Source organism: Vidua chalybeata, chromosome 1 (genome assembly GCF_026979565.1).
Source record: "Vidua chalybeata isolate OUT-0048 chromosome 1, bVidCha1 merged haplotype, whole genome shotgun sequence".
Classification (NCBI taxonomy): Eukaryota; Metazoa; Chordata; class Aves; order Passeriformes; family Viduidae; genus Vidua; species Vidua chalybeata.
Window position 1 is genome coordinate 49,669,646 of NC_071530.1, and position 12,974 is coordinate 49,682,619.

The window sequence follows — 12,974 nt, forward strand, 5'->3', positions numbered from 1 at the left end:
ATGTAAAAATGAACCACTTGGCACTTGGAGGGTGATCAGTAAAGTGGAATCAGTGGGCAGTTTGTGGTCTTATAGAATACTTGAGAAAAGAGCAAAGTCTCTTATTATGGCTGTTTCAAAACTCACTGCCTGAAGTTCTACAAATTTTTCATGCTTGAGTGGCTGTTGGGGGGCTGAGTATTCCTTGGGGTACCTCTGTACTTGAGGTCAACTCCAGAAGGCTGTTGTAGGAGTTGGTATCTTAGTGAAGATGACCCTTCCTGCAAGGAGAAAAAGGTTTGTCTGCTATGTTCTGGAGAACATAGTTCTCCAGAAGTTAATTTACAAGGCTACTTGCAATGATTCCAGTGTGTATCTTTGCAGTGGCAATCTTGATTTGTTCCTCTTCAGCCCTTTAAATTCCATCAGATACCTTTTTGTATAGAGGCATTAGAAGTGCAAATGTGAAGGGTCTGCTGATTTGCTATTAAAATTACTGTTTTCTGGTGCCTATCACTTAAATATGTTTTCCTTTTTTTTCCTGTTGAATTGGGATGGTATTGCAAGTGTGTGATTGAAATGAATTAAAGGAATTGGATATGAAAGATATTAAAGGAATGTTTTTTCCTATCTAACTTCTGTAAGCAGTGGTGTCAGATTTGGTAATACAAACATGACATTGTCTCTTGTAGGATAATCATGGGTCAAACTGGAAAAAAATCTGAGAAGGGACCAATTTGTTGGAGAAAACGTGTAAAATCGGAATATATGAGACTGAGGCAGCTCAAGAGGTTCCGACGTGCTGATGAAGTAAAGGTACTTTATCTTTTGGTTCTATTGCTTATAAAATTTTACAAGTATTGATTATTTTCTGAAGTATGTGTACTACAGTTCACACTTGCTATAACAATTTCATTGAATACTTTGTCAGCCTACTGAGAACTTGTCTTAACTCTGTGGTCTTATAAACATATATGATACATTTATATGTGATTGGGTTGAGAATGTCAAGTATCAGAAGAGGTTGTGGAGAGCTAATATAGAAACTTCTTTAGCTGCATTCTCTTTCAAATTTAATTTAGAATTTAGTTCCAGTGACTCTCTAAATGTGAGAACATGGTATAAATTGAAGAAAGAGATAATGAACTGTATTGAACCTCACTGACGTTTAAACTGAATTTGTATGTTTTGAGTTTTGAACACTTTTTTTTTGTTATAATGTATCTGGTTAAATGTTAGAATGCCTTAAGATATTAGCAGATGAATTTATAGCCTTTCATTTATTTATAATGTTGTGGTTAATTTTTAGAGTATGTTTAATTCTAATCGTCAGAAGATACTGGAAAGAACTGAAATCTTAAATCAAGAATGGAAACAACGTAGGATACAGCCTGTTCACATCATGACTTCTGTGAGCTCATTGCGCGGGACCAGGGAGGTTGGTTAACATGTGTTGTGGTAATTCCACTTACAAGGTTGTTAGCACGTTTTCATTTTATTACTGGAAAGTTGGCTGTTCTTTATATTTTTTTTCAGCATGATATGACTTGGCAGCTCAATGTGTTTTGTATGAGTGTCTTAAAGAATTTATTTATTGTGTACTTTGATCATATGACTTCTTCAAAGCAATAAATATGTACCAGGCTACCTGGCTTTGAATGACACACAAAAGTAAAACTTCTTTATTTCTGATAATGATTGGATCATACGTCAGCATCCTTTAACAAAACTGTTCTGTCTCTGTGGTACTGGGAGTTTACTCTTGCTCCTGCTGGAGTTAGATTAATGAATCCTTGTGTTGCACAAGCAGACTGGATGCTAAATTTGTGAAGAACACTTTGATAAGTTGTGGCATAATTTGAGCGCCTAAAATGGTTTCCACATAATTGGTAAGGGTTGAAAGGGACCACTGGATGTCATCTAGTGCAGCTTTCCTGCTCAAGCAGGGTTGTCCTAGAGCATGTTACTCTGGATTGTGTTCTATGTCATGGTGACTTCAACAGTGATTTAAGCCCATTCCAGCTTTCTATATTCATCCCAGCTTAATTTACCTTATTTTTAAGTTGCTCTTTAGGCACTTTTTCACATTTAATAAGTTTGAAGATGTTTATCTGAAATAATCTGAAAAGCAAACTCTTTTCAGTCGGGTGAGAATTAAAAGACTTTACTGTGATTAGGTTAAAAAAAGCAAACCAAAGTACTTTATCTGCAAATAAATTTGCAGAGTTTGTTCCTTAAAATTTTAGTGGAGAACTGGGGAGTGGGAGTGTGTCACCGAGGTGCATTTGTGTACATGCATGTTCAAATGCAAGAAGGAGAGGACCTTCGTGTGTTATCTTTTAAATGTTCTTGAATATGCAGTTACTCATGTACAGCTCTATAGCTATTGTGTGGGATCAGAGCTGATAATAATTGACACAGGTACACATCCAATTTTCACTTTTTTTTTTTGTTAGTAGAAGATTGTTCCTCTTTCTTTTTTCTTTTCCTTCAAGCGTGGTGTTCACTATTCTTTATGTTAATTTCCTGCCTGTATTGATAGAGCACACTAATTACTACATTCAATCCAGTCTGTGTCTCATGAATCAGAACTCTAATGCTTGATTTAAGGTTGCCATAATTTATAGTGAGAGAAGTGAGATGAAGAAATGATGGGGACTTTAAAAGATTACTTTAAAATAGTATTTTCGTAATATTCTGAATTTCTTCAGAGTTGCATAAGACTCTGGCTAGAAATAGAAAGGTTTTGTGAGAGTCTTCCTGTGTTTGGTGAAGAGTGCAGGGCATTGCTGGTGACAGTCAGCATCAAGTGGAGACCATAGCATGCCCTTTGCAGACCTACCAGAGTGGAGACCATAGCATGCCCTTTGCAGACCTAGCAGACATCAACCTGAGTTCCATACCAGAACAACAGAGCAGCATAACTGAGGCTGAGTACCAAACACTGAGTCACTTTGACGTAGCCCGAGACTTCTAGCTCCAAAGATAAAAGTAATTAATTCTTTTACTTTTGTATTTTACTTTAAAAACACATGAGAAATATGCTAGGTGGCTGCTAGCTAGAAAATTAAACATTAACCTGAAATGGGAATGAAGCAGTAGCATAAGATGATGTCTAGAATATTAATATACACAGCAGAAATCTAATTTCATTTGCTGCAGATTAAAAAGAAAAGAAATAAATCTGGCTTGTGTCATTCTGCCGGGTTACTGTCTCTGTATATTGTTTGTTACATTACTTTGTGTATTTCTTTAGAAATGTGAAGCTCTGTTCATCTTTCCCTTCTGGAAAGGAGAAAGATCTTTTGTCTCCACTTCCTTTTTTCCTTTCAGGTAGCTATGATAGCTGTTCTAAACTTTGTTTTACCTACATCCAAATCTTCTCTGTTGTACTTCCCCTAGCTTTGTATGTTCCTGTCTGCTTTTGCTTGTAACTTTTTTCCCCAGAGTTCTTCATACTGCAGTCCAAGTATTTGAGAAAAGTTGATTTATGTTTGTTAACCGTTGATTATTAGATGCAAGAATAACTTAATTGTTGTCTGTATTTCTATGGATTGTTTATCCTTTGAAGGCTACATAAATCTCTGAATATCCAAAACAGAAATCCTGTAGCTGAAAAATCCATTGATGTATCCAGAGTTACATACTAAGAATTATTTTTGTTTTTTCTTTGCAAGCAGTGAGCATAATGAAAGGCTTGAGGATAGGATAAATAGAAAATAATTGAGAAACAAGGCAGGAATTAAAAAGACATATGGAGTTTTTACTTATATAAGGTGTCTTGCTGTCATTAAAGTAAAATTTTATTTATTTTTATAACATAAATAATACATGATTTCTGCAGTGTATTGATCTGAATCCAGGGGAATTCACTTGCCCCTCAGATGGTCTGAGTGAATACACTAACATCAGTGTAGCAGCAGCAACAGGTACTAAATCTGTTTTGAGATACCAGACTTAATTTGTATTGTAGGTTGAATAGTCTGAGTAAAATAATAATCACAGCCACTTAATAATAAGTGGAAAAATGCTGTCATGATCTATTAGTGAATATATTGACATATAAATAATTCTTGCGGTTCTTTTCTCTTGCTAAAACTATTTTTCCTATTATGCCTTAAAAAACTGGTGTATTTTTCAAAGGTTGATATGGTTACTTTTGAGAAACTCTTTGAATTTTGTACATTGTAGAGTGTTCTGTGATTTCTGTTTGTTTTTTTCATGATGTTGCTATGTAAGTGTAACTTCAACTTCTTATTTCAGTGCTCTGTTACCAGCGACATTGATTTTCCAAAACAAGTCATCCCACTGAAGACCCTCAATGCTGTTGCTTCTGTGCCTATAATGTATTCTTGGTCTCCCCTTCAACAGAATTTTATGGTAAGTTTAAACAAGTGTAGGGAGGAGAAAGGTATGGAGAAAAGGGAGGTGTTAATTTTAGAAGTAGGCCATCAAAATCTATTGCCAATTACCCTCCCTACTTTAGGTATTGGTAATAGGGCAGTAATAATCAGAAATAAGCTCCCCCAAATAAAATAAATAGAAAGGTAACTTTGCAAACTGAATCTCTGTCCTCAATGTACCTAACTATCTCCAAAATCTTGCTGTAAAGTTTATTTAATTCAGGTGACCTATTGTCTTTTGTAGCCGTTAACAAATGTAGTTTTATTTGAAAGTATCTAATTAGTGTAGTGAGAAATGTTTTCTGAGGGATATGAATGCTTTAATGTAAGGCAATGAACCAACATATCTGTAACAGAATAGTAATTCTTGTGGAATAAAGGGAACTAAATCCTGAAATAGACTCCCCACATAATGGTCATTCTCATATCTGAGTATGCCCTTTTTTTTTCAGATTATTGCTATGGCTTCTGCACACGGTGAAGTTAGATTTCTGATATAGGTATTTGACTTTTTGAAAAGCTTAGCTTATTGCAAATCTTTGTCACATCATTTTGTATATGACCACCTTTGCTGACTAGTTATTTTGATAATAATTGTTATGAAATGATTTAAACAACAGTTTTTTTATCAGTATACGTATACAGTTTTTTCACACCTTTTTCTCCTTGCTTTCAATTCAACAGTGTTTGGATATATTGGATGGGTACAGAATCATGATCAGCAGGAAAGTTTATTTTTTTAACAGTAGAAGGTTCTTTTGTAGTATTGGAAGATGCAGCTGAGTATCAAGGTCCGTAAATTCTATTGATGGGAGTATTAATGCATTTAGTCTGTATGCAGTCAAAAAAAAGGGACAGTGGAGTTCAGACTTAATTTTCAGGCATGTTTCTCTGTTTGCTCTTTAGACAACTTTAATTTAGAGTCTTTTTGTAGCATATTTTCTTATCTCTGGCCAAACAATGAAAGGGTGGTTCCCATTGTGCTTTCCTACGTTACTGTAAGAGAGAACCCCCAAGAGGGGACGAATGAATTTAGCAAGTGCAAGCTTCCCAAAGCCAGATAACTTAATGAGTTTCCATATTAGAAACTTCGTGGAAACGCTCTGCTAACCTTAAGATTAGGAGCTAGTGTTAATATTTTGAGCCAGCCACCAAGAATGCAAAAAATTGTTGAAAGTCATTGAGGGTTTTGTTTTTCTAGTTAATGGTAAATGTGCTAAAGCAGTGAAGCTAGTTAATTTACTGTTGCAGGCAGAGTCCTGTAGATAGTGAAAAACAATGCAGAAATGGTCACTTGACAACACAATTTAAAATGGTTTGATTATCACTGTTGTTCCTAGGTAGAGGATGAAACTGTTTTACATAACATTCCGTATATGGGAGATGAAGTGCTTGACCAGGATGGTACCTTTATTGAAGAACTGATCAAGAACTATGATGGGAAAGTGCATGGAGACAGAGGTGAGCCCAAACACTCAGGTATACTAATCATTTCTTCCTATATAAATTACTGTTGTAGCGTTGCTTAAGGCCTAATGTGTGATTGTTACAGTAGTATCTCTACAACTTCTACATTGTGTAAACATTGGGTATAACAGGCTTCCTTATTTAAAGGTATTGTTCTGCATTTTCATTAGGCTGCAAAGTTTTAAGCAGTACTGTGGAGAAATTAAGCACATTAACTTTTTCTTTATACCATACAGTGATTCAGTTTTGTGCTCAGAGCTTTGGAATATGATATTGTGATGTGTGTGTGTGTCCTGCCTAGCAGAAAGTGGCAGGATGATTATGCAAAATTCTGATAATGACAACATTTGCAAATGTGATTCAACAGAATAACCTCTTGTAGGTTTGTGGGGTTTTCTTCCCTTCCTTTCTTTAAGGAACTTGCTAGCTATTTAAAAACCCCCTCTCTGTAAATCAGCTTACAGAGCAAAGTTGTATCCTTCTATTGGTACAGAAGTATTACATATATTTATTCTGAGGTGTAGTTTACCTGTTCTCCTGTGTGGGAGATGGACTACCTGCAATGTAATCTGTCCCTCACTTTGCTAAAGTCTCAGTGAGGTGGAGACCTTTCACTTACTCTGGGCTCCCTCAAAACTGGCTTATACTAGCCTCGAATTAATTTGTAGAGGTTTCTCTTGACTGCTGTGAGTCCCCCTTCTCAGAGATACTACCCACACACTCCACCCTATCCCTCAAACAGAGAATAACTTCTTAAAATTAATCATATTCCTGTTAATGCTGACATGTCTGAGAAAGAGAACCACATTTTTTGAGTTCGTATACCATTTATGAAGGTTAAGCCTGTGATTCAATAATAAATGCTACTCAGCCCTACTAGACATGTTAATGTCCTCAGTATAGCTGGTGCCTTTGTATTTCATAAGAAACATGGAATGTTTTGTGGGCTTTGGCCTTTGGATACTTTTACACATTTACTGATTTCCCTGTCAGAAAACTGGTTATGTCAAAATGATAACATTACTACTAAATTTCTTCTATTATTGATTTAATTTATTATTAAAGGAGTTTAGCTTTAAAATTAATCTTGTTTGAGCATCTTGAGATGCAAGTTTATGATGGCAATTACTATTATGAGTTCTCCATTAAATATAAAATATTTAAGTAAGAAGAAGTAAGTATTTAAGAAGTAGAAAGATTTTTTAGTCTCCCAATAACTTGTATTGTGTGACTGTAATTAAATGTAAATACTGTGGGAATCTGTAATCCAGAGGCATTCCCATGTAAGAGTCAGAATTCTAAACTAGCTCTGTAATTGCACTTTTGGGAGACAATTTGTACTAATCTGTGTGTGTATATTAAGAGTTTGTTTAAAACATCTGTGTGATATTTTCATTGTCTACATAGTGATAAAATTTATTTTCTGTCAAGTAATTTTGACATGCAAACCCAGTCCAGGTTCAAAAGGACAGCAATAAGCACTACAGTTCCCACACAGCTCATGATACATGCAGCATTGTAACTTCCAGTTTTCTGAATTTCTGAATTTTTTGTATATAACTGCATTATTTTTTTATTACTCAGCCAGTGGGCTCTATTGTGGGAAGTGGATTCTAAGGAGCTACCTTAGCAAAAATCTCTCTGGAGATTCCTTAGCTGCCTAAGGATTAGTTTATAAACTGTTAGTATGCATTTCCAGATTGGCTTAAGCCCAGCCATGTTGGAACTGGGATTCTGGCATAAAATCTCTTAAATAATGTAGCTGGTAGTATTTTTTATCTTACAAGGAAGAGAGATTTATATATGTATTTAGCACAGGGAGTTGAGAAAAAAAATGTGGGAATTTTTCTTCTTCCATTCCCTGTTGTTAGTCTAAGAAATGAATAATGAGCTTTTTTAACTGGTCTTGGTTTATACACTGCTATTTAAGAGGGAGAAACTACAAAATTGTTTTTCATAAATGACAGCATTTGCCCTAGTTTAATTAAAATGTAAGGAGGATTAAAAATACCTCATAAACACCTTGTGTTTTTTTTTGTTCACTCCCAATTTTGCTGGATTTCAGAATGTGGATTTATCAATGATGAAATATTTGTTGAGTTGGTCAATGCCCTTGGTCAATATAGTGATGATGAAGATGATGATGATGGAGATGACAATCCTGATGAAAGAGATGACAAGCAAAAAGATCGGGAAGGTAACAGGATGGGTACGTCTATCTGCAGATTTTAAAAATTAAACCCAAAATGTTTTATTTAACCACTCAATATATTTGTTCAAACCCATCTTCCTATGTGATAGTTTTCAGGTCTAAAGTAGCATAATTTTCATAATTTCCTTTGTCATTTAGTTCAAGATTTCTATTGAGAACACTATGAAAGGCACTTTTGCCAATTTTTGTTCATTGGCATACTGAGGCAGTCAAATGCACCAAAAATCAGTCAGGTATTTGTCTAATAAATGTTTTGGTATTCCTCAGAAAACAATGTATCATTATTCTAAAGCAGGCAGAGTTCTGACTTTCCATCTCCATCTGCTGGTGAAATAATGGTTTCTCCGAATTTTAGTAGTAGATTTTTCTCATGAGGAAAAATCACTTAACACAGTTAAAATTATAAGTGATTTGGATATAAAAATCTTTACTTCTTTTTTGCATTAGAATTTTGGCGAACACCCCCTTTCTCTGAACAGCTTCTTGAGATAGTAAAGGAGCAGGAATAATTTTTTTTTTGTTTTCCATTTTTTTTTTGCTTCCTTGACAGAGAAAGAAACCCACCCACCTCGGAGATTTCCTTCTGACAAGATATTTGAAGCCATTTCCTCAATGTTTCCAGACAAGGGTACAGCAGAAGAATTGAAAGAGAAGTAAGAACGTATTTCTTAAGAGTGTATTGCTGTGTTCCTTTATAAAACAAAGATTCCTCTATAAAATAAATCCTTCATTAAATAGTTGTTGATTAGGAATGTTCCCCTTGCAGCTAGTTCTGTGGCATTTGTGTAACTTCTGCAAGTGAAACTGAAAGGGATTTGGCTCTCTCCCCCAAGTCAAACAATACAGAAGTCTTTATTAGCCTTCCCTTTAAACTATTGAAAAGTGGGTGCTTGTATGTCTCTAATCTTTAATTTTTTGAGGTGGTAAAATAAAAGCTACTGCTAAAAAATAAAAAAATCATCTTTTTGGAGTTAGAGATACTATGTATGAGGTTGTGATGGTCTTGAAAACAAATGCATTATTTCCTAGTCAATTTGTATTAATGAGTATGGAATTAATAACTTGTCATGTCACTAACAGATTGGCCTTTTTAGCTAACACATATTTCTTAGGGTTTTTTTTAAGTTGTCATTGAAAACACAGAGTGGTATTGGAATAAAAACCACTTCTATTAAAAAAAATATATTCAATAAATAACTTCTATTATTTTGCTTTAAAGATACAAAGAACTCACTGAGCAGCAGCTTCCTGGAGCTCTTCCTCCTGAGTGCACACCGAATATAGATGGACCAAATGCTAAGTCTGTTCAGAGGGAGCAAAGCCTGCACTCCTTTCACACACTCTTCTGTAGACGCTGTTTTAAATACGATTGCTTCTTACATCGTAAGTAAAATTAAAGGGTGCTCGTAAATGTCTTACTTTTTTTTTTGTAAGTCAGAAGACTTAAAAGTACCATAAGATCCAATGCAGAAGGAAGGAAAGAGAAGAAAAAATAAAAGCAGGAACATCTCTGAAGTTTGTGAAAACGGCTTGTACATGTTGACATTATTTTGCAGTGGAAACTATACCTCAGAAAAACGAATGCACCTGTGTGGGTAGTTTGTTATTCTTTCTGCATTTGGGACTTTGTATAGAATTCCTGACTTGGACCAATCTGTAACACCACTTCTCTTTTTATATAGTCTGCAAGAAAACTACATTGTTTTCTTCTACTGTTTATGTGTTACACTTTCTCAGTTTGTGCATGGAGAATGGGATGTATTTTTCCATAAAAATCCTGATTATTCATCAGACTTGCTTTATTTTCCACTAGGGAGAATGAACACTCATGAACAGTTTTCTCTTTTATTCTGCCATGTTACTTTCTAGACACATTAGTTGTACTTTATTTGAAGAATTGTTTCAGAGAGTTGAGTTTTAGAAATTGTGATGTCCTTTCCCCTGATCTGCTTTTATGTTGCCCCATTGTTTTGGGCCAACAATCTGACAAGAGCTTAGCAGTGATGTTGGCTTTCACTTGCAAAGTGTGAAGAGATTCTGAAGTGCTACTTGAGACAATTATTCTGGACAGAGTTGAATGTAAAGGAGAAACTAACAGCCAAATATGAAGTGGTTTTAACTTCTAGTAGTATGCTGTGATGCCCTCTATACCAAATTAATTTTCGCTTTTGACTTAGCTGTTCATTTGCATGTTCCACTGTGAGTGCGAATGCATGTTCATTTGGGAATCCTTGTGCTTTGTCAGCAGCTCCTCATCCAGCACATATGCAATCTGCCTGTGTTTGCACACCACACTGAAGGCTTTGCACAGTGCTGCTGCTTTTTCATATCCCTTGATTACCTTTCAGTTTGAGGAGGAATTGGAGTTGTTGTCAGGTGGTGGGGAGGGGGGAAGCTTTTCATGTGCCTTGTTCCTTTAGTACTTGAGGATTTTGGAATTAAGTCTTTTAGTTTCACTTTCTCCTTATATTCTGTTGGCAGGCCTTGCTAGAAAATGCAAAATAAAAAATAAAAGGAAGCTGTTACTTCTGCATAATGTTCAGGAACAGTAAGTCTCTGGAGTAAGCTGTTGCCTTGACCAGCCGGCTTCAACACAATGTGAAGCTGTGGGTCTTGTGGTGTCTTGGTTGCCTGGACACTCATTCCAAGAAGTGCTGTGTACAGCCCTAGTCTGTAGGACAGGGAAGTGAAGCTGTATGCTGATAGTTAGCAACCTGTTTGTCTGGCAGGGGTTTTAGGAGTTCTTGACACTCTCAATAGTCTAGCAGAGAGATTGGGTGCCAATTTTGATTAAGTCAACAAAAAAGCATTGTCTGGATGTAGTGAGGACAGGCTTACTCTATTTGCACCTCTGAAGACTTGAGATATTTCTGCTGCAATGATTTTAGGCATTTTTCTCAATGATTTTATAAACTTTTAGTTTTTCAGTGGAGATGGTTTCTCCTCTCAAACACACATATATTTCACTGCTCTATTTTGTTAGTCTATGTAGACTTGCCTTTCATGGTAATTTTTGCAGACTGATAGAAGTACAACTGAAAGGTTTTGCTGCCTACCTGTTGGGTACCTGCTACTTTACCAGACCACAGTTTTGAGACACCAATTCTGAGAGACTTCTTTTATAAAAGTGCTATGAAGAATGGGTTCTTGGCCTTTTTGTTATGTTCTTGGGTGCCAGGTTCAGTCCATGAGAATGTCCAGAGCTATGTCACTGCTTGAAGGACCTCAGTTCTCATACCAGCAGCGTCCTTTAAGCCAAAAGCACTGTGCCTCCTTTCTCTGTGTTCATAATCTTGAGATAAAAGACAAAGTGTTTATACTAAAAGATTGCCTAAGTTCTTGTTGCTGGTGACTTTTGGGATGTGCCTTAAGCAAGTTGGTGTTCTTTCCAAAGTGGTGTATGTCCAAGGCTTTATTTAAACTGTACCTCGTACTTAAAAGTGCCCAAACTTTAAATCAGCCTTTCAGGATTTCAGGGCCATGATAGAAAGAGGGATGCATAGCACTTTCACTGTGGAAGCTTTCAGGACTTACCTTTGTGTCAGATGGAGGGTGAAATGACTGGTTATGACAGTGCTCTTTGTGACAGCCTGTGCAGCAAAGTCGTTGTCACTGATGGTAACGTATTTGATACGTAATCTCTGCAAAGAGATCTCTTGACCTTCACTGTGTGGGCTCAACACTGGACCCTGAATGTAGTAAACTGATGCTTCAGTTCCCACTCCCTGAAAACATACCCAAATTCCATTGCAACAATGACTGCTCACTGCTTTGGATGCATTGCTTCCTTTTCCTTTTGTCTGTAGTTACACCAAGGAAAGAGGATTGTTTTCTGTCTGCGTGTCTGTCTGTCTGCGTGTCTGTCTAGAGCACAGAATTTTTTTGTTAAAAACCTGAGAGAGTCAGTTGTTTGGCCTCTTTGTTTTCTATGAAATCTTAAGACTGTTGGTCAAAATTCACCTGGCTCATAGCTTGGAATAAGTAACTCATCAAAAAAAAAAAAGCTTTGGTTATTGGAAGTCTGCAGTAGCAATTTTCAGTGTCTCTGCAACAATTTAACAATTTGACTTTTATTACATTTCTACAGTTGCCTCTATGTTCTGTTTCACGCACTTGCCAAGTGCTGTGCGATGATGTCCTGGCTTCTGCAGATGACATTTTTGATGAATTACTTTGGTAATGTGGTGGGCTACAGTGACCACATTGGTACTTTGAAAGGTGTAAATCTCTGGAGAAGGGATAGAGAACTAAAAAAAATACAGGAATTCTATTAGGTCTGGTTCTGCTTTTTGTATTTCCCCCTCTTAGATTCCATTTTTGTTAAGATTAGTTAACAATTAGTTATTTTGTAGAGTTTCCAATTTTTGTTCTAGAACATTTGAGTTAAATATAGGAAAAGTTATCATTAGATTTCTAACGTGTCAAGTCCCCTTGACGACCTGGCAATCCCTTTATGTGCAGGTGATGACATAACTGAAAAAACTTGTGTACCGACTTCATTTGCTGACAGCAAGAAATTATGCCTAAATGTCTGGACTAACAAAGAATTTAGAAGAAGGAAAAATATCAGGTAGGGAGAATTTCCCAAATAGTTAACTATGAAGCAAATTTACATTTCAGGCTAAACTGTTGCCTGTGTACTTTCATATTATTGAAAATGAGAGTTGAGCCCATTGGGGATGAAACAGAAAGTAAATCTTGAAGACAGAAAATATGCTCAGGGACACCATTTTAGAATGATTTCTCTTAAGGAAATCATTAAGGAAATACAGACTTCAGATGTTTAGGAAATTTACAAAGCTTTCTGTGATTTTTTTTTTTTTTGGAAAAAGATTACTACTGATATTTTAAAAATGCATAATACAGTTATACAAATAGTTTTATTCTTATCCTGGGTTGTTTCTTTATAACAA

At 35.8% G+C, this 12,974-nt stretch overlaps 1 protein-coding gene across 9 annotated transcripts in view; it reads left to right on the forward strand.

The window, feature by feature from the left end:
* Positions 1–12,974, forward strand: part of EZH2 (enhancer of zeste 2 polycomb repressive complex 2 subunit) — a 50,720-nt gene that overhangs the window by 21,059 nt on the left and 16,687 nt on the right. For 3 of the 9 annotated variants that reach the window (XM_053956673.1, XM_053956681.1, XM_053956666.1), the window contains exons 2-8: positions 672–795; positions 1,289–1,417; positions 4,243–4,359; positions 5,723–5,861; positions 7,915–8,058; positions 8,612–8,714; positions 9,281–9,444. In XM_053956673.1, the coding sequence (XP_053812648.1) occupies positions 679–795; positions 1,289–1,417; positions 4,243–4,359; positions 5,723–5,861; positions 7,915–8,058; positions 8,612–8,714; positions 9,281–9,444 (913 nt within the window). In that variant the 5' untranslated portion in view covers positions 672–678. Of the gene's footprint in view, positions 1–671; positions 796–1,288; positions 1,418–3,854; positions 3,909–4,242; positions 4,360–4,834; positions 4,883–5,066; positions 5,174–5,722; positions 5,862–7,914; positions 8,059–8,611; positions 8,715–9,280; positions 9,445–12,974 lie in introns of those variants that run through there. The other 6 variants (XM_053956715.1, XM_053956685.1, XM_053956691.1 and 3 more) reach the window with 6 other exon arrangements.